The 22,057-nt window shown below is 45.5% G+C and overlaps 1 protein-coding gene across 4 annotated transcripts in view; it reads right to left on the bottom strand.

The window, feature by feature from the left end:
• The window catches only part of ACSL5 (acyl-CoA synthetase long chain family member 5), a 61,822-nt gene that overhangs the window by 26,157 nt on the left and 13,608 nt on the right, over positions 1-22,057 (bottom strand). For 2 of the 4 annotated variants that reach the window (XM_044240506.1, XM_044240510.1), the window contains exon 1: positions 15,965-16,259. Coding sequence is in view for 1 of the 4 variants with exons in the window: in XM_044240510.1 (XP_044096445.1) it covers positions 15,965-15,982 (18 nt within the window). In the remaining 3 variants the exon portion in view is untranslated. Of the gene's footprint in view, positions 1-15,964; positions 16,260-18,374; positions 18,470-18,578; positions 18,688-19,367; positions 19,798-22,057 lie in introns of those variants that run through there. The other 2 variants (XM_044240509.1, XM_044240508.1) reach the window with 2 other exon arrangements.

Genomic DNA, 22,057 nt, shown 5'->3' with positions numbered 1-22,057 from the left:
TCTGTCAAATAAACAAATAAAATCTTACAAAAAGAGAGAGAGAGAAGAAATGGCTGCCTTTTTATTTTTGGCCCATGGGGCCTAGAAGAGACCCTTCTGGATCCAGGCTAAGCTGGTAGTCAGATCTAGGCTAAGCTAGGCACTCTAGAGACCCTCCCCTGCCCAGGCCAACTGAGCATCAGGAAGGACTGTTCCGCCTGGATTTCTCTAGTATAAAGCAGAAAAGGGAACATCTGTAGAGGTGACTCAACAGAGTTTAAAAATCAAGCATTCTGCATGAAGGACATTTCCTGCTGCTCAGATGTGCCTTGCTCATTGCTTTCTTTTTTGAAGCACTGGGAGAGTCTCAGTGAGGAACATCCTGTCAGCTTGCTTTGTTTGTCCAATGTCATCTCCTCCAGAGAAACCATTTTTACTGGAGGCAACGTTGGCCAGGTTCACAGGAAGAGTATTGGAGAATGGACCTGACCCATGGTAGCAAGTGAACATTGAAGGTTTAGGCCAGGAAGAGATGTCAAGGAACTGACACCACAAAGATTTTCCCCAACCCAGATTTTCTTATAGTTTCCAGCAAAGTTCAGCTTCAAAGTGCTCTAGTAGCAGGAACTAGTATCCGGGCAGGTCCTAGGAACTTCCTCTGGTGGAGGCCATCTCTTCCAACTCTTGCCCCAAACTGCTTTCAGACTAGGCTGTGTGCATGGATCATGGAATTTAAATCCAACCAATGTCATGAAGTAGAATTTTAGAGATGAGAAAAATTGAAGCTCCCAGGGATAATGCAACTTGTCCAAGTTCACTCACCATTTCCCACTGTTGCTTCCCCCACTGAAAGCTACAAAAACCACAGCTCCTTTTTCCTCACGAGTCTAGCTACAGAGTTCAAGGAGACTGAACCTGTCTGGAACCTTATAGACAACAGCAAAGGAAATTCAGAAGTTGTGTTTTTCAAAGTTCATCACAGTGCCCTATAGAAAAATATCTCAGAGAGGAAGCCAAACGTTCCTACTTAAAACCTAGAGAGCAAAGCATGCCTGATAAAGAGCTTGATAAGAACAAGATCATAGCTGCCTGAGAACTTTGGGGCAACTGCCATTAGCCGGCATCTCGAACTTTCTCCATGAAGACACATACTTCCCTCTACCCTAACAAAGGCTAGTGGGGGGCTGGGAAATGTGTGTGGGAACTGGAACGGGTCTGTCAGTCGCCTTAGCATTCTTCCGCTCCGTGACAGGTTATTACCTGAACTTGGAGCCGTCCCTTTCCATTTTATGGAGGAAAGCTGAACTTCCACAGACTGGGATGACTGTCCCCCACTCCTTGGTTTCTTCCACAACATTGTGTTTAGGAGAAGAAAAAGAAGACACACCAAAAACAAAAGCAAGGCCCCATAAGGGCTAGGTTACCTAATAATAGGAGCTACTGTGACCACCTGCCAGGATTCTGAGCTGGGAATTTTGGAATCCAGCCTCACCTGGATTAGTATGGTGAAGTGGCATGTCCAGGAGACAGAATGTGTTCAAGAGCCAGCCGTGTAGGACTTTGTTGTTCGCCAGGTGGGGAACAGGGTGGCCCCAGGGGAAATTGTGAAATTGAGAGTGGGTAGCAGGCGCTCAAAGGAGGAGAAACCTGCTTGGTGCTGCCCACCCTACACACCCAGCCCTTTCCCTCAGCCTGGTAGTATCTTCTGATCTGGGAGTCTCTCCTCTGTCCTAATCACACCTTCAAATTAAGAGATTCTTACCTTCACTCCCTTTCTGGTCTGTGGGAACAAATTGTCACACTAAGGACTTTTGCTGTCTTCTTGCAGATTTACATTTTAATAAAGGACTTTGCTGGCTCCTGGGTGGCTCAGTGGGTTAAGCCTCTGCCTTCAGCTCAGGTCATGATCTCAGGGTCCTGGGATCAAGCCTTACATCATGCTCTCTGCTCAGCAGGAAGCCTGCTTCCCTTCCTCTCTCTCTGCCTGCTTCTCTGCCTACTTACTATCTGTCAGATAAATAAATCTGTCAGTAAATAAGTAAATAAATAAATAATTTAAAAAAATAAGGGACTTTGCAAACAATGTCTTCAAAAGAGGGTCTCAAGGTGAAACTGGTGTTTGAGGGGGGCGGTAAGGAGGAGAGGGGTTGAGGAGCCCAGCAGGGAGCAGGAAGGGAAGGGAAGACAGGGAGAGAGCCCATGACCAGTCTAAAGGCAGCACCTGCTATCACCCCCACTGATTGTTACCGCTCGGTGATGGGAGCCCAGGATCACCAGACCATCAGATTTTTTTCTTCCTGGAAAATCTAGAATACTGAATTTTTGTGAAACCTCAGTTTTAACTGTTGGCTCAGTTAGTAAGTCTGGTATGAGACAAACAGAAAGACATCTGGCTTACTCTGGACCATGGTCTGTCAGTTCTTGTGCCCTCCCTTTTAGACCTGTTACAGTATACTACCCACAAGAGTGATGAGAGGGTCTACTCTGTAACAGACAAGGGAGATACTTACAAATGTCAGGTGGGCAGTTTCAGGAGAATGAAATACCTTGCTTACACTGGCAAGGGATTTTATTAGCAGAAGACACTGAAGGATGTGTCTACTTGACAACTAAAATAGCAATTTGCAATGGCAAATTAAGTAGTCAGTTCAAATACAATCATGTACAGAATTTCAGATGGTTCCTTTCTACTTCCCCACATTTTTTTTTAATTGAGGTGAAATCCACAGAGGTAGAATTAACCATTTTTAAAATGTACAATTCCGTAGCATTCAGTACATTCATGATGTTGTACAACCATTGCCTCTAGTTAGGCCCCAAACAGTTTCATCCCCAAAAGGAAACCAAGTGCCCATTAAGTACTTACTCTCTCCTCCCTGCAGCCCCTGGCAACCACTAGCTTTGTTTCTATCTGAATAATTTCTGACAAATTCTTAATATTTCATATACATGGAATCATGCAATATGTGACTTTCTGTGTCTGACTTTTCTCACTAAGCATAACATTTATCCATGTTATAGCATATGTCAGTGCTTCATTTCTTAGGGCTGAGTAAACATTCCGCTGTGTGGAAAGACATTTTACTGATTTGTTCATTGGCTGATAGATATTGGGGGTGTTTTCCCCTTTTGGCTATGGTGACCAGTGCAATGAACATTTGTGTGCAGATTTTGTTCTGAATACCTATTTTCAGTTCTTTAAGGTAAATATATAGGTATGGAATTACTGGGTCACATGCTAGTTTTATATTCAACCTTTTGAAGAACCACCAAACTGTTTTCCACAGCGGTTGTACCTTTTTACATTCCCAAGAACAACACAGAGGATTCTGGTTTCTTTGTACCCCACACCTAAACCTGCTATTTTCTGGGGTTTTGCTACTATTATTACTAGCAATAGCTATCCTAGTAAGTATGAAATGGCATCTTGCTGTGGTTTTGATTTGTATTTCCCTAATGACTAATGATGTCAAGCAACTTTTCATGGGCTTGTTGATCATTTGTATTTCTTCTGTGAAGAAAGGTCTGTTACAGCCCTTTGCTCATGTTTAAATTGGGAGGTTTGTCTTTTGGTCTCTTTATATATTCTGGATACTAGTCCCTTATCAGATACATAAACTGTAAATATTTTCTCCCATTCTATAGTGATCTTTTTACTATCTTGATAGGCTTTTTAACACATACATATATTTTGAACCTTCTGATGCAAGTGTCAAAAAGGGTTTGCAACCAGGCATCAGGTCACTCTCTCACTGCTCAGTTGGGAGAAGTTGAGGGCCCAAGAGTTGGTACAACCTTTGGGCTGGCTCCACCACTACTGGATTTAGGAAGCTCTGGTTAGCATTCTAAACTCTAGACTCTATTAACACTTCTGGATGCACTCAAGTAAATGAGAAGAAAAGCCACCAACTCTTTTGTCACGTGTCTTATGAACCTCAGCTACAGTTCTGGTTTGGGCATTTCACAGAGCCTCCAGCAAACAGTTGATGTGGTGGCTTTTCCTCCTCCCGCCATGTTGTTATTTGGGAAAGAATGGGGTAGGGGAAAGTGCAATGGTGGTAAAGCTGTGTTACACTGTACACGGGAGCTCCTGTTCCAGGTCATCTAAGGATGGCTGTGCAGGCCACACTGCACATTACGATGGCCCCAGGTGGAAAACTTCCTCTGCTTTTGAATATGATGATAGAGACATGCCATAGCCCCTATATACCAGGATGTCCCTTTGTCCCAGTCCTTCCCCTGGAAGGATGCAGTCAGTCATCTCCTAGGCCCCAACACATTTAATTCCCAAGCTAGCTGAAGGAGACCTTCTGCCTTAACCCCTGCTTGCCGGCTCCTGGGACCAGCCTCAGTGTCTAGGTTTGGATCACTCCATATTCAGCTCTGAGTTCTGCTCCTCTGAGGATCTGGGCCACCATTTCTTCATTAAGTCTCGTTTTCTTTGAATGAAGTCCTTACGTGGACCCTTCTACTACTCTAGTTTTTGGTCAACTATGTTTATTGCTCTGAAGCTTTCAGGTTATCCCTTTAGCCTGCAAATAATGCTTGTCTTGTAGTCGCTTTCCTTAGAAAGATTTTATTTCTCCTACATGTACTCAGCTCTCTAACCATAAGTCAATTCCCTTTGAGCCTCTGTGTTTGCTCTTCCCTTTGTCTGAAACTCTGTTCCCCAGATCTGAAATGGTTGTGTGTTACAGGTTGGGTCTCAACTGAAATGTCACTTCTTCAGAGACTCTCTCGGATCACCTTATTTGATATGGTCCTTTCCACTCCAATCACTATCACAGAATCTTGTTTTCCCTTCTCCACGACACTGTTCGCTCTCTGAAATACACCAGCTCCCTTATCATCAGTTGCCTCTACTGAACCGATGTTCTAATCAGAACAGGGATTTTGTTTTATTCACCTGTGTCTCCAATGCCTACACCATGCCAGGCACATAGTTTTCTTTCAATCAGCAATTGTTGAAAAAAAATTACCAGTTTTCTGATTCAGAATTGTCTGTCTTAAATACTCTGTTAATCCCTTAGTTATTCCCTTAGTAAAGCTCCCATTCCTAAGCTCCCAAACCTTGTATCATCCAAAGTCACTCTAGCCAATCTTGAGATGGGCACTCCCAAATCGATATTTACCACAGCACTGGTTTAGGGAAGAAAGAGGGTGAAAAGGATGTATTTTTAACACATATCAAGGACTACTCAGGAGGAGTATAATCTCTGAGCTTGAAAGAAAACACAGGATGAATCTTATCGAATGAAGCCATTTACAATAGTGAGCAGGAAATCCAGCCTAGAAATAAATAATTATGGTTAACCTAGGCTTCTGGAATTCAAAGAACAATAAGGCAAATTATCTTCATTTTTAGGCCTGAAGAATTCATTGTTTTCTGTGCAAAAATGAGATATAGATTTCAATTATGAGCTTTCGGGGTAAAAAAAATCTACCTTCTAGTTATCCTAATTTGGATTTAATTGGTTTCTCTGTTCCCTTGCATGTATGGGCTCAGTCTGTGGTGATAGAGAGCTCATTAAAAGAGAGATCAGAGTCCCCAGGTTCTTATACTCAGCTGGCTAACACGTTCTTCTGTACTGAATGATATGCTTTCTCTTAGAGACTAGGTTTCAAGGCTTCACAACTCATAATGACTCCAAAGGGGCCTGTGTGTGATTTAGAAGGCTGTATATGAAAGTCTGGCCTTCTTAGTTGGGTCCTAAGTCACCAACCCAGCCCCCTAAATTCCTGCTGCCCTCAACTTAGGAAGCCTCCATTTCAGATCTTAACCACATCACCAATATTTCTAGAAAAATTCCAAAGTAATGGAAAAGATCCAAAGAACATTACAAACTGGCAGCCTTATGAAAATAGCCTTTTCCTTAATGAATGCAACAAACATGAAACAGATAGATATTCCATTGTAAGACCCTTCACCCAATTTCCTCAGACCCTGGGACTAAGGACTTTTGACTTTTTCTTGCACCAGTTTACTCTTCTGCATCAAATATAGTTTTCTTCTATTAAGAAATAAAAGATAACATAATTTAAAATGATTATCCATTTCACAAAGCTTTAACAGAGAAAACCTGGATATGGAAAAACATTGACTCCTAAAAAAAAAAAAAAGGCAAGTCTTAACTCCTCATGCCATTTAAAATGATGCAGCCACTCTGGAAAACAGTATGGACGTTTCTTAAAAAGTTGAAGATAGAGCAACCCTATGACCCAGGAATTGAACTACTGGGTATTTACCCTAAAGATACAAATGTAGTTATCTGAAGGGGCACGTGCACCCAAAATGTTCATAGCAGCAATGTCTACAATAGCCAAACTATGGAAAGTACCTAGATGTCCATCAACATGGACAAGGAAGGTGTGGTATACATATACAATGGAATACTATGCAGCCATCAAAAAATAAAATCTTGTTATTTGCAGTAACATGGTTGGAACTAGAGGGTATTATGCTGAGTGAAATAAGTCAATCAGAGAAAGATGATTATTATATGATCTCTCTGATATGAGGAATTTGAGAGGCGGGGCAGGGGTGGGGGGAAGGGAAGGAAAAAATGAAACAAGATGGGACTGGGGAGGAAGACAAACCATAAGAGACTCTTAATCTCAGGAAATAAACTGAGGTTTGGTGGGGTTCAAGGGGAAGGATAGGGTGGTTGGGTGATAGACACTGGGGAGAGTATGTGCTATGGTGAGCGCTGTAAATTGTGTAAGACTGATGATTCACAAACTTGTACCCTTGAAGCAAAAATACATTATGTGTTAATAAAAAATAAATAAAATAAAATGATCCAAAGTTCAAAAGGGTCAGCAGTCAGTTCTATCCAAAATAAAATATGTTGTCATATCTCCAATTTTAAAAAAACAGCTGAGAGGGAAATCCTAAAAACCCTCTAAGGAAAGAAGAGGTAATTAGAAGCCATGAAATAACCAGTAAGGTGACCAGTTAACAAATCAGTAGCCACAAAGTCAATAGCTTTCCTTGATTTCATGCAAATAACTAATTTAAAAATAATGGGGAAAATGTCATTCACCATAGCATATTAATAAATGTGTAGACTTGTTTTAAAAAGTTCAGATCTAAGGGACATAATAAGTTTTGAAAATTACAAATCATGCTCCAAATAGTCAAGGGGACCCCATATTCCTAAATATACCCAAACATTTAATACAACTTTAATAAGACCAAAGGGAATGATTTGGGATTTAAAAAGTTAATTCTAGGGTGCCTGGGTGGCTCAGTGGGTTAAGCCTCTGCCTTCAGCTCAGGTCATGATCCCAGGGTCCTGGGATCGAGTCCCACATCTGGCTCTCTGCTCAGCGGGGAGCCTGCTTCCTCCTCTCTCTCTGCCTGTCTCTCTGCCTACTTGTGATCTCCGTCAAATAAATAAATAAAATATTTAAAAAAAAAGTTAATTCTAAGGTTCACCCAGAAAAACAAAGCTCATTATAAAGAGTCAGAAAATTTTTGAAAAATAATAGGAATTGGGGATAGGAGGACAGAGTTAAACATTACCAAATTTGCTTCCATAGAGCTAGAGAAGTTTTCCATTGGTTAGTGAATAGTGAATAGTGAATAGACAAAACTATGTAACAAAATAAACCTGAAACTCCCAGTGGATATATCATCATATACTAAATTGCATTTCCAATAAGGACAGATTTTTTTTTTCACTTAAATAAAAGTGTCAAGACAACTGGCTAGCCATTCAGAGAGAAGACATAAAGCGGATTACTACCGTCTTATTCCTACAATAAAAATAAGTTCGGGATGGATCAAAGACTTAAATATAAAACAAGGACAACCCTAAGAGTATTTGGGGAAATTTTTTTATAATCCTGACATGAGGAAGATTCAAGACAGGCACAAAAACTAGGAGCAATAAATGGAAACCCTGGCAAGTTTGAGCCATAAAATTTTTAAAAAAATATTTGCCCTGCAGGAAAAATACCAGAGACAAAGATAAACTGGGGCAAGTATCAAATCCTTTGCCTGTCTAAAGAGCTCATTTCCTCAATTAGGAAAACTCCGAAGTCAATGAAAACCAAAACACAACACAATAAAAAAACCAAAGGTCGTGACCAGAACATTCACAGTGAAAACAGATTATGGCTGGAGATGCTCTTGGTGGTGACCGGAAGGACAAGAGGAGGCAGAGGGAAGCTACACTCCTCCCCCCATTTCTTTCTTGAGTGCCTTTCAAGGGCTGCTCTAGCATATGGAGGTGGCCCTTGGAGCCCCACAGCAGGATTTCAGCCCGTGTCAAAGTCCCATTCCCTCATCTTTGCGAGTAGTTTTAAAAGTTGCAAATTTAAAGAAAAGGTCTTCTCCCCACCCATGAGATTGGCAATGAGGAAATCATGTAAAGTGCACTCTTAATCAGGGAAACGTAAATTTGGTGCAGCCCCTTAGACATGCGCCCGCCTTCTACCACAATTAAAAATGTGTGCCCTTTGGCCTAATGACCTTCGAGTAACTTATCCTGTAGAAAAACATCAGTTCAGGGGCACCTGGGTGGCTCAGTCAGTTAAGCAGCTGCCTTCACCTTAGGTCATGATTCCAGGGTCCTGGGATCGAGCCCTGCATCGGGCTCCCTGCTCAGTGGAGAGAGCCTGAGTATCTCTCTCCCTCTGCCTGCTGCCCTGCCTACTTATGCGCCCTCTCTCTCTCTCTCTCTCTCTCTGTCAAATAAAAAAATAAATAAATACATCTTAAAAGACAAAATCAAAACAAACAAACAAAAAAATCAGTGAATATTTTAGTATTCAGTAAAATACATCCCAAATGGCTGTGTAAGATATTGGTTCAGGGTGGGGCTCTGAGTCAGAGTACTTGGGTTCATACCCTATGTGATCAGCTTCTTTGTGACCTGGGTTAGATAACCTCTATGTGGTTTCTTGTTTGCAGACTAACAGTAATATCTTCCTCAGGACTAAATGAGTTAATGTGCCTGTAAAGTACTTAGAAGAGTGCCTGGTGTATAGGCCCAGACATTTGATCTTACGTTCATCGTCATTACCTCTATAGGATTGCTTATAATGCCGGAGACCAGGAAAGCCTCCCTTGGTAGACTAGCCATACATTATAGCATGTCTACACGGTGACACTCTTGGCAGGAAGTAAGAATGAAGCAGACCTGCTTTATTCTTATCAGTGTGTACCGATGTGGAAAGAGCTCTATGATAAATCGCCAAATAGAAAGAAAACAAAAAAACCACTTGGACAAATGTGTATGATTTTGTGTTTCTGGAATTATATTCCTCATAGGAAAAGACAGATGGAAGAGGAGAAATCATTAATGGATTTTCTAGAAAGTTTTGAGTATTCAATAATTCACCCAAAGATATTTAAGAGCTTGACTGTATATTGGCATCATTCCAGGTGCTGGGATCTCCCAATAAACCCCCCCTTGGGGGTTTGTATTTTATTGGCGAGTTTGATAACGAGTCTGAACAATTATGAGCTTATATAGTATACGGAAGTTTAAAAAAATAGAATCAGGAAAGAGGATTGTGGCTAGCAGGGGGATAAGGTTTCAAGTAGGTCTCATTGAGAAGATAACTTAAGAGTATACATGGTTTAATCTGAAATATGCATGCTTCAAAAAAAAATGAACATAAAAACCAACAACTCCAAATCACCCCACCTCTGACCGAGGCAGCTGACTTAGAAAGTTTCGTCACCTTGGTTGGTGGCATTTCGTGTGAATGCACCCAAGAACACAGCCTCAGCCCTGTTTCTGCAAGTGCAACCTTCCCACCACCAAAGCCACACTCAACACATGTGGCCTTTTCAAGTGCTCACATTGTGTGCAATGCTTTCAGCCACAGAGCAAGCCGGTTTGGACAGCAGCTCTGGCGGTAGGTTTTCATTCATTTCTTTAGCAGTTAAAGAGCTAGAGCCAAGGTAAATGTTGGATCACCAGGGCAAACAGGGCCTCAAAGGTCATCTTTCGACACTTACTGCAAGGATCCAAGAAGAGAGGCTGTCATAAGAGGGCACCCTAGGTGTTCAGGCAGGCCACTGCCTAGATTAGCCTTCCCCAGTAAAGCAGTGTTAAGCTACTGGGCACAGCACCATCTCTGTGCATCTGGGGACTGGCACCCAGGACACTCTGTGGTATACACACTAGGCAATGTCCCCAGGCAGATGAGAAAGGACCCCCTTATCTCCACAGGATCATGCAGGACAGGGCAGGAAGATGGCATTACCGAAGGAGATCTCTTAAAACCCAGAGGGTAACTGAGCAGTCATTTCCACACCATGGAAAGATTCCATGAGTGCTTAAATAAAACAAGAAAGCATTCTCAAGATCACACATCTTGCTCTCCCCAGCCCAACTGCTAGGCCATACCCCAAAACTCCAATTTGTAAGGCAGCTGGCAGGGAGACGGGAAAGGACTAGGCTTGAAACAGAATTCCTGGCCCGCAGGCAAGCATACCATAAAACATGAGGTCTTTGGCGCATATGCATCAGTAAGATCTTTGTTGCTGAACCCCATGGGGAAATCTCCAGGAACCAGAGTTCAGGAGGGTTGTATAAATCAGAGCAGGATCAGTTCTATCCTTGGGTTTGGGAAGCTTCCTGTGACTCCGTGGACACCTTGGCCATGGGGGTTCCCAGGCAAAGGCTGCCTCTTAGCCTTCAAATTCTACTGCACCCAACATGGTGCCTGAGGTACAGTGGGAAATCCACTGGGTGCCAGTGAGTCACTTTCCCTGTTCATTCACCAGTGGCACAAGCTCAGAGAAGGGAAGTGGAGAGAGGTATCTGTTGAAGGAAACAGGTTGCAGAATTCAGTCTCGTGGTGACATGATGTGCTCCTATCCACAGGGGGGGCATAGGTGGCTGACCCCTCCACAGAAATGCCACTGCCAGAAGCTTCGTGCCCTGGCATGGGCAACACTATAAAGCTCAACCTGAATGAGGTCAAGGGCCACCGATTCTGCAAGCATTAGCATATACTATGTACCAGGCTCATATACCACACTCAGACTTTATAGTCTACTAAAGAGTTAAAGCCAATTCCCCAGCTAGTAAACAAATGCACCATGTCATATACCCCAGACTTGGGAGCATCTGGTGGACTGGAGAAGTATGTGTGACAAGAGAGATATTGACTCTCTGTACTTTATTTATAATTTTACATATTTTAATAAGGCAAACAAAGGTCTTAGACCATCTGTGTGCCCAGCATTCTGCCATGTACAGAGGGACAAACACTTAGAAGATATTCCTCTTGTTCTCTGGGGGACTTACGGGTCTGTTGAACACTGAGAACAATTCTAGAAGGATTCAGCAAATGGAGCTAGCTAATAAATCTGAAGGAGGGAAAGCCTAGAGTCAACTGGAGTAGATGAAGGGGGCCGTATGGAACACTAGACTCTCACGGATGTGTGAGTTTTGATCCTGGCTTTATTGCCTTTGTTGCCAGTTTCATTTCCAAGGTCAGTTAAGGAGGATGACCCCACCAATTAAACCCATGGCTGTTAAGTCTCCAACTCTGATTCTAACCAGAGTCTCTGTCACCAAACCTTCTTTTTCAACTGTTGCCTGCAACTCTCCATCCTTTTTTTTTTTTTTTAATGGAGAGACAAGTTACCACAGTAGGCCAGATAAACTTAAGTGGAAGGTGGGGGGGGAGGGCAACCACGAGATAGGGGGGAGAGGTAGAGTGTGGCTTGAGTCACTCCCATGAGACAATCATCCTATTTGGGAAAGGGAAACAGTGAAGGACTGTTTCTGATGGAGGTAGAGAATCCATCTCTAGTTGAAAGGGTATGGGGGAGGAAAAGCCTCCAAGAAGGCTGGGGGAGACAGTACCCAGGGCTGGTGGAGACACTCTTCATTTCAGCTCACCAACACCAGCAAGGCTTGTGGTACCAGGCCTTACAGTTGAGCTGAGTGGTATTTAAGAAAAAACCCTTATTACATCAAATACGGAAAGCCTCTTAACTCAGTTTGTGAAGATAGCATAGGACAGCTGAGCCACCCATAGCCTGGTGGCTGGCAGTGACAAATCCCACCAGATCTCAGATCGACACAGTCCCCCTGGATCTACCATGGGGCTTCCAGAAAACCACAGCCCAGCAGCCCTACTCTAAGGAAAACCTTGACGCAGGAAGCACCCCCAAAGGTTTCCCAAGTTTGTTGCTGACGGAGTAGATGATGGGACCAGTGGGGTCAGGAGAATCAGTCCCAGAAGTCCACTGGACTTGATAAGAGAGCTTGTAAAGAGATAGTGTGGACAAAGTGCTAGGCCCCTGTCACCCACGCAGGCTAAAAGCCCTGATGTGCAATGTTGTGAGAGAAGCCTTCCTGCTCGGGCTCCTGCAGAGTCAGCCCTCCTGCCACCTGGTCTGCCGGTGGTCAGGGGTCACTGGAGTCAAAGTGCAAACAATTAGCTTTATTGCCAACGGTCTCATTTCCAGCAGCCAACTTTCAAGGCCATTGCCTGTTCTGGCGCTGGAACAATGTTCCACCATTCACGTGGTGCAGGGAATAGTTACATAATGTCACTGAGCGCCCATTTCCCTCAACTGTACACAAGAAGAGACAGGTGACAGTTCCTACTTAAAAGGGATGCTATACACTCTCCCCTCGAGTGCACTGCTGGGTACATGGGATGTCCTCGGGAAGACTGGTTCCCTCCCCCTCCCCCCACTTTCCCCAGTATCTGACTCCTTGTTAAGTATCAGATGTTTCATCCTGAGGCTTCCTGAAAGAGAAGTGATGATCATGACCTTCATTCTGTAGTCAGACACGTTATCCATTGCGCCACTGGCCCTCCTGATGACCTTCATTCTGTAACTGCTCTCCAGCTTACAAGCAAAGGTCTTAACAACTTCTCATTTCTATTTAAACAGAGGATGTCTTGTTGGAGAGGGCACCATGTAGCCCTTAATTCTGACCCAGCTCTCTCCTCCAACCCTAGCCCACCCCTGTATCCTGTCCTGCAGGGACTCACAAACTCGCACCTCATAGGGCAGACTGACCCACGGAGACCCCAAGATCAGCTACCAGCTCCCCCGGAGAGGGACAAAGCCATGACCTGGTCTCAGCTGTACAAGGTTGCTTGACTTTCCAAACTCCAAGACTCATGTATTTATTCAAAAGACATGGATTAAGAGCTTAAGACATGTCAGGCCCTAGGTTTCCAGGGGAAGAGTGAGTGAGAGAGTCCTCTTTTGATTCAGATGCCTGGTTGCCTAGGGGAGAGAAAGCCCTTCATGCATTTACAGCAGAGTGGGACAAGAACAATGCTGGCTGACTCGGGGCTGCTGGGGACAGGTCATCATGCCTGAAAATCACCTCGGGTTGCACACCCAGTGAAAGTCAGTGCACCTGCTGGCCAACAATAGGAGACGGGCGGAAGCACAACCCTCATTCCTGGTTTCTCACTGGCTGCCGGATCCTGGCCCAAGATCACCTGCCTGGAGGTAGGACGACGCACCCCCCCCAGGTGCGATTCATATAACATCATTTAAAGTGAACAATTCCGTGGCATTTAGCATATTCACACTGTTGTGCAACCACCACTTCTGTCTAGTCCCCAAACACTTCTGTCACCCCCAAAGGAAAGCCTGTGCCCATTAAGCTCTCACTCCGCATTCCTCTTCCGATCCCGGCACCACTGTTTGCTTTCTCTAAGGATTTGAAATGGGAGGGTTCTTTAAAAAGAGCTTTCTCCTGGTTTCTAGTTCTTTGGTCAAGACACGAAACTAGGGACGCCTGGGTGGCGCAGTTGGTTGGACGACTGCCTTCGGCTCAGGGCGTGATCCTGGAGTCCCGGGATCGAGTCCCACATCGGGCTCCCAGCTCCATGGGGAGTCTGCTTTGCTCTCTGACCTTCTCCTCGCTCATGCTCTCTCTCACTGTCTCTCTCTCAAATAAATAAATAAAATCTTTAAAAAAAAAAAAAAAGATTTAAAAAAAAAAAAAGACACGAAACTAGACTCACCTGGAATTTTTTTTTCTTTTCTTTTCTCTTTTTAAAGATTTATTTATTTATTTGTATGTGTGTCAGTGAGAGAGAGAGAGAGAGAGAGAGCACAAGCTGGGGGAGGGGAAGAGGGGGAGCAGACTGGACGCAGGGCTCCATCCCACAACCTTGAGATCATGACCTGAGCTGAAACAAGAGCGGGACCCTCAGGTGACCGAGACACCCAGGCACCTCTAGACTCATCTGGAACGGAGACAAATTTGCCTCCATCACCACAGGAGCGAAAGTTCAAATCCCAGTTTCAACCTTTTCAGAGCGTGTCCAGTTTCTTTACGGCGAAGACTCAGTTTCCCCATCTGTGAAACAACGAACCTGTTTTGCAGGACTGTTTAGAAGATTCAAAGATAAACTCCACCCCCCCACCCCCCACCCACCAAAAGAAGTCCTAGCATTGCCCCACAGAAAATAGTGAATGAATGAAAGGGGTCATATTTGCAGCTCTAGAAAAATGTCCCCACCTGAAAGTACTAATACATAAGTGAACTCAGTATCTTCCCAGGTCCCCACGTAGGAAGATCTTTGTACAAATGCGATTTTCTAGGAAATCTGAAGAAAGACAAACTCCGCACAGGAGTGGATGCAGCCTGGTTTCCAGTAGCACATGGACTACACCTTGGATCTCTGTTTGACCTTGGAAAGGTCCTTCGCTTCTCTGAGCCACCTCAGCTATAACATGGTGAAACCATCCACATCCTAAGCTTGTCTTAAGGAAATGTTAAGAGCAGCTCTTAGGAGCTGCTGCTGACCATGGCTCCATCTCCCACCTTTTCTTTCCTTCTCGGACCCCGAGCCTCCCTATAGAATCTGTGGCCCCACTGTGTGTTTAGCACTTAAGCATTCGATGATACTCTGATGTTCTAGTCCGTGCTTTTGCCCTCGAAGAGTTAGAATCTAGCCTGGGGGAGAAGACTACTTTAGGTCAGGACCTAGAGAAATACCTGGCTGAAACATTCTGTTTGGACTGGAGTGTGTGTGTGTGTGTGTTTAAATAAACTTGGAATGTGTTTACCTGGGGGTACACCTACCTTGCATTTTGCTAAAACCCCCACCTTGCACCTTATTACATATCATCTATTTAACTCTTTAATCTGCCTGTTTTATAAGTATTTGTGGCCTTTGTTTTTTGTTCTCTTCATTGTGCCAAGCACACAAGTGATGCCTACAAGAATTTTTACCCTGCCTCTTCCAAGACTATTCTGTGTTCATCTCAAATACTTATCCATTGGAGGGGACCCCGACAGAGTTACTCTCATGCTGGAATAGAAAGGGAGGGGTCAAGTGAAATCTATTATTCCATTAATTTTTTTTTTTTTACTAAATCAATCTTTTTCAAAATTAAATGTCACTACTTTTAAGACTCTGTGGCTGATGGAAAGGACCAGTCACCTACATGTTAAAACTCCAGATTCAATCTGCCTTTTCAAACCATGCAGCAGATTAATACCCACCCAAGGTAATAAGCCCCAACCAGGGAGCTCCTTCCTCCAGCTCACTCTTTGAGGGTCCTTGAAGTCCGTCTGAGATTCAACTTGTGACTCTACCCATGAAACAGAGCTAAGTTCATCCAGAAACCATCTATCCTCCACCCATTCATTACCTCTGTCCATAGAAGGAGCCAGTGTTCACAATGAAAATTGAAGAGGTCTCTCCTGTAGTCCTCCTCCCCCAAGAGAGGCAGGAGAAGGAAAAAAAATCCAATCCACCCCCCCCACCTTCCTCCTTCCCTTCGTGCCTCCTGGTAAGGAAGGTTTAAAGGTGTCCCTTAGAGATCTGAGAGAAAGAGAGACAGACAGAGAGACAGAGAGAGAGAGAGAGAGAGAGAGAGAGAGAGAGAGCACTGACACGTGCCAGGGACCCGGCAGGCTTTAGATGGGCTGAAGCTGGGGGTGAGGGTGCCCCTTCAGCCTCTGCCCCATGCTCACCAGACCCCTTGCTAAATACCCCACCCACCCACCCAGGACATTCCCCTTACCCTGTGAGAGGGGTGCATTTCTCAGAGCTTCCTCCGAACGGAGTTTCCTGGCTCCGGGTTCTTCCTGGCACAGAATCCCTGGCCCTCTTCCCTCAGCCCCCGTTCCTCCAGGGACCGGCTGGCTTCAGAGCATCCCGGCAGGCAGGTGGTCACGGCTCCGAGTGTCCCCCACAGTGCCCTGCCTGAGCTGTCCCGAGTCAGGCCATGACCGGGCTTTCTAACGTGCTCAGGGACCTCACTTCCTGGTTTTTCTCTCACAACTGAAAGTGGAAGCTGTTCTGGCCAGGAGGAGAACAGCCGCCCAGGCTGCCCTGGCTCCTTTTCAAAGCCTTAACCCCTAGCCCTAGGGCTGAAACAAGAGCCTGCCGGGAGCCCACAATCACCTTTTGCTCCAGGGTCTGACTACCGTGAAACCAAGACAGAGCAAGCAAACAAACTGCATGACTGCAGGAGCCCCAAGCGGACGGCCTGTGCCAGGAAGGGGACACGGCTCCCCCCTCGACTCCCAGGGCAGGGAGCTCAGCCCTCGCATCCCTCCCGATGCTGGGGCACCTGGCACCGGGTCGCCCTCCTCCAACCCCTGCGCCTCCCTACCCCCACCTGCCTCAGTCCCCAGGCACTTCCAATAAAGTCAACAAAACAAGCAAGTCAGGAACCACAGGACACAGACCAAGAGGCTGTGTTCTTTTCCTCTGACCTACAAGCTCATCCCTCTCATACCTTAAAATATAAACCACAAATCTAGTCTGCTGCCTCCCTCACCTCCCCAAATTAAAAACTGGGACCTTCTGAAAGGAAGGCAACAAGCATGTACACCACGCCCTGTCTGATTGGTCCCATGTCTTGCAGCTTCTGGAAAACCCACTGTACCCGTGTGAGCCGGTAACAGGAAAAGGCAAATCGCTTCTTAGTGTTATTGGGAAAATTGTTCTGAATGGGTAGACCCCCTGGAAGTGTCCTGGAGATTCGTCTACAGGAGATCAGGACCTGCAGGAGTCTCACTGGACTTGTCTAAGGCTGGGACCACAGAAGGGCACGAGGGTTTCTTAAATTTGGAGGCCGAAATCATGAGTTCTCTTGCTCCCACCTGTCCCCACAACCAACACCCCAAAATGAAGCAACACTTTCTCCAGCCTTAGTCACTTCAAAAAGGCTTATGTTAAGTTCAGCATGGTCCTGGCCCTTTAGCAGAGCTAGGTTAGGACTCGTTCTTTCTACAGGGAGGAAGTCCTAAACACCTCCAAATTAGGGGATTAGAAAAAAAAAAAAAAAAAAAAAAGCCAGGGTGAGCTATGTTGCAATCTCAGAGATGGCAGCTGATCCCTTGGCCTCACAGGAGCCCACTTTAGACAGGGAAGAGAGACCAAGTGTGGGAAGAGGTGGTTAGCCACCCTGCCAAACTATCTCCTGGGTCATCTCACAGCTGGAGGGACCTTGGCTTTGTTTAGTTTCAGGAGCTCATTCCTTTAAGAAGCAGCTCCCTCCAGCCCGAGCAGACTAGGTGTCAAGTTTCAGCTCTTCTAACACCCAGAGTGCTGGCTTCTTTTACCCGATAAATGAAGAGCTTGGAGTGAGAGGAACTTTTCTGTTTTTTTTTCCTGTCTTCCTTCAGGACTGGATGCCCAAGTTCAGAAGCACCTCGGTCGTTTAAAAAGTCCAGCTGGAGTCACATTCCTATTCTATCCTAGCTGCACATAAGTGACACTCCCAGGATTTCAGGAGATAATGGAAGATTTTGGAAACAGATGAGAATTCTGCATCAGGCAGCAGCAGCCTAGAGGGACAAACTGATGGGACTCTAATCTCAGCCATATCGCCTCCTAGGTAGGTAGCCCTGGGCGTGCTGTGAACAGCCCCAAAGCCCCTTATTCACCTGTGATAAGGGAACAATACCACCTGCCTCACAGAAGGTGGCAGGTAGATGAGGAAACGCAGATCACACAGTCACATACCTAGTATAGACTCCAGCACCCAAGACAGTGTCCACTAAGGGTTCTCTTCCCCTAGTCCCTTCCAAATGCGATTTGCTGCCATCAGCAGCTGGCAGATAGCCTTTGTAACCGTTCTGACAGACAAAATTTTGAATGAAAGATGGAGACAGGCAGCTTGGTTTGGTCTCTAACCCTTAGTTAAGGCTTTTAACTCGGTGTTAGTTTCCATTTAGTGAAATTAACAACTTTCTCTCCCAGACCTACCCCCTGCCAGCTTTCACATTTCCAACCACTTTACAACTGGTTTCTCCTTTGCCTCCACGCAGGTCAGCGGAGGTTACTACTTAACCAAGTGTAATCTCACGTTGGAAAAGAGCCCTTAGACCGAGAAGAGACCTGCGTCTCACCTTCCCACCCCCCGTCCTTAGCTGTCCCATAAATGTATAAACTTTAGAGTAGGGAGCATTACTGCAGCTTACCTTGTAAGAATACACTCGCTTGCTGCGTCCTGAGAATGCCCCCTCACGGCTGGCTGTACCAGTTCATTCAGACACCTCTGCCCCTTCCACAGCTCCTGCAACAAGGCCACATCTGAAGCCAATGCGTCCCGTCCCAAGAGTGACCCACAAGCTTCCCTGGAACCTTTGAACCTATTGCGATAGAAGTTCAAAGGTAGAAGTTACCTGTTCAAACACATTGGAGTAACCTCCAACAGTGACAAGCATAGAATTTGGTAAAAGGTTAAAACCGAGATCGTTATGCAAGGGTTGAGGAGGAAGAAGAAAAAAGACAGCCCTCTGCTCCGAAAGCTGATGTTTAACAAGCAAAACCTTTATAAAGCCCGTGAGTTGAGGTTGAGAAGAACATGGGAAGGCACTTTGATTGACTCAAACTGTAACTTTAAGAATTGGATAAGCAGAGGGCTGCATTTCAAGACCAGACTCCTGCTAGAAGGGGCCAGTGGCCCCTGCATAATTAGAACATTTCCAAGACAACGAAATAAGATGAATCATTCCAACATCTAGACTGAGGGACAAGCCTACCTGGGCTGTATTTAGAATGCAGAATCTCGGGGAGAATTCACCTCCCACAGGTTAGCAAGGCCCTTGAAGAAGCTCATTGCTAGTATATCACGGTTCAACCTCTGCTCTCTCTTTCCATTTTTTTAAAAAGGTATTATTATTATTTTTTTATTTTAGAGAGAGAAAGTGAGTGGGAGGAGGAGCCGAGGAAGGGGGAAAGAATTTCCAGCTGATTCCATGCTGAGCGCAGATCCGAACGCGCGGTTCCTGCTCATGACCCCGAGATCACGACCTGAGCCGAAACCGAGAGTCAGACGCTTAACCAACTGAGCCATCCAGGTGTCCCTCACTCTTTGCATGCTGAGGTCACTAGTCACCATTTCTGGTTCTAAAATCTTCAAGACTGCAGGGCACCACTACTCAAAAGAAAGGGAAAACAAAGAGACTCACAGACTGTGTTGAGTTTATGTGTTATAGGTGAGGGCCAAGGCCCTTCAGGTGAAGGAAATCACCCAGAATTATACAACTAGTTCGTTGTGAAAGCGACACCTGATCTTGGCCCCACACAGTCACCCCAGTGCCTTTGCCTGGCTAGGATTCTGCTTCATTAACCCGTGCTCATTTAACCACCAGCAGACTTCAGACACTCGACCACTTCCTGGATCCTGGGCTGGCAGAAGTAGGAGGTCATGCTGTGCTGGGTTTCTTCAATTGTGTTCAGTCAGTCAACCAATGACATCAAAGTCAGAAGCCAATATCTCATCTTGCAGACTCCTGTGTGAAGGAGGGGCTGTCAGTCGGCCAGATTCTCATCCGGGTCTGAGGTGCATTAACCTTTAAAGTCATTTCATGGCACACAGCCCTAATCCAGCCTCAGCACCTGAAGAAAGAGGGCTTTGTGAGTGGTAACCAAAGAACATGTTCCATGAGAACCGGGGACGCCAGCTGGACTCGTCTGGCTGGACCCCTGCCAAGCTGTGTTCATTAGCAACCTACTAATGCCAGACCTGGTAGAGGAAGACGCTCCAAACCAAGAGTTTGTAGACTTTAGCGAACAACATAGGCCCCTGGAGAGCTTATTACAATACCAACTCATGGGCTGGTGCCCGAGCTTAGGATTCCCTAGGCCTGGGTGAGGGCCTGAGAACCTGAATTTCTAACAATTCCAGGTGACAGACAGCAGTATCTGCTGGTCTAGGAAACCCACTAGGAGCAATGCTGTACCAAGCCACCCCTTGGCCTCTCGCGAGCCCCACTATTGAAACGCCATAAGGGACTATGTTTGGGGGGATAAGCCCCACGGTGCATTTATACAGCTTCTCCCGGTTTAGAAAACGTTTCCACTATTAACTAACAAACCTGTGAGGTATAGGTGGGGACAGCACCTTCAGCACCCAAACCCTGGGTATCTGTTGGGGCCTGAGACAAGAACGTCTTTTGGCCGTCCCAGTAGACCTGCCAGATGGTTATGATTTGTGGTATGGGGAACACTTCCTCAGGCAGGATTTTAGCCAGTTTTGACTGCTAATTCAAGTCTTTAGAAGTAGGGCAATGTGACAGAAGGAGAAAGAGCAGAGCCCTGGGGCTATAGGCGGAGTCTACTCGGGTTAACAGGACTACAGGCGGAGCCTACTCAGGTTAACATAGGATGGAGGTGAGACGCCCCACCCTAGAAGGGCTGTATGGCAGGACAGACATCGTGATGGCACGTGGACACAAATAAGTCTGCGGGGGACTGACCTTTAGCTTCCCACATGGCAGAGCTGACTTTGAAGTTTACCCTTCTACTGAAATGTGAAAAGGAAAGGGCAAAGTTCCTTAAACTCTTAACAAGCGTGCCTTAATTGGCCGTTCCAATTATCAGGATTCCATACCCACCCTTCCCTTGGTTATCTGACATTTCAAAAGCCTTATGGCACTCAAAGTACACCTTTTCAGGTAGCAAGCTATGGTTCTCATGGCAACTCCTTTCTGAAGGCCTTCAAGGGGGTCAGGAACATTACTGAGCATGTCCCACATGACGGCGCTGTTCTGAGAGCTTCGTCTGCAGTATCTCATTTAATCTCACCACGCGGAAGTTATTATTCCGCAGAAGAAAGTCTAAGAGAGGCCAATTAACTTGCCCAAGGCATGGGGCTTATAGCTGGCGGAGTCTCAGAGTCAGATTTTGAGTTGAAGGACCTTTGAGCCCAGTGCTTACGTGTGTACCTGGGAGTACAATCCATTCTACGAACCCCTTGCCAGCAAGCATATATATACATACATACATACACATACATATATGTATATGTACATGTATATATGTATGTATATGTATGTATGTATATGTATATGTATACGTATATATGTATACGTATATATGTATACATACATATACGTATACATATATACGTATGTATATATGTATGTATATATGTATGTATACATACATATATATACACACACATACATATACATATACATTCACGTATATATGCATTTATCTTGGGATCTTTCACTGGCCTCTCAAAGAAAATGAAGAATTGTTGTCTTAGAGGAAGCAGGACACAATGCCAGCCATAAGCGTCGGATGCCAAGGCTGGAATGACAGCTACTTTCCCTCCTCAGAAGGGTTTTCCATTTGCCTGGATATCCTTCCTGCCACTGAGATCATTTCCCACACAGAGCCTCACTTCACTCACCTAGAAGGGGCCACCGCACCCTAGATCCAGCTGTGTGACCCTCAGGGGGTCTGCTCGGTGGTCTGCTGGGCTGCGAGTGCCCACAGCTCCGTGCTGGGCCCCGCTGTCCATCCTGCCCCATAGGACGTCACCACACGCCTGCGGGAAGCTGGCCCCCAGCTCCGGGCTAGAGCAGCTCACTTTTCCTTAGCTTGCGTCGTGGACAGTCCCCGCTTGGGGCACCCAGGCTCTTGAGGCCACTTGGTCATTCTTTGTGGGAAGGAAGTGTTACTCAAGTACGAGCACTTGGGGAACGAGAGAAGTGTTTGTACAGATTTGCAATACGAAGTTTTCCTTCTCTCCTGATATGCCAGCTTCTTCGTGCCCCACTCCCATACACACACAGCAACTGCCTAGTAGACTTAGATCAGAGCTTTCTGACTGGTAAGCCACAGCACACGGATGGGCCACGACGTACTG

Source organism: Neovison vison, chromosome 2 (assembly GCF_020171115.1).
Source record: "Neovison vison isolate M4711 chromosome 2, ASM_NN_V1, whole genome shotgun sequence".
Classification (NCBI taxonomy): Eukaryota; Metazoa; Chordata; class Mammalia; order Carnivora; family Mustelidae; genus Neogale; species Neogale vison.
The sequence above is the reverse complement of the archived record's forward strand: the minus strand, read 5'-3'. Positions and strand labels throughout refer to the sequence as shown.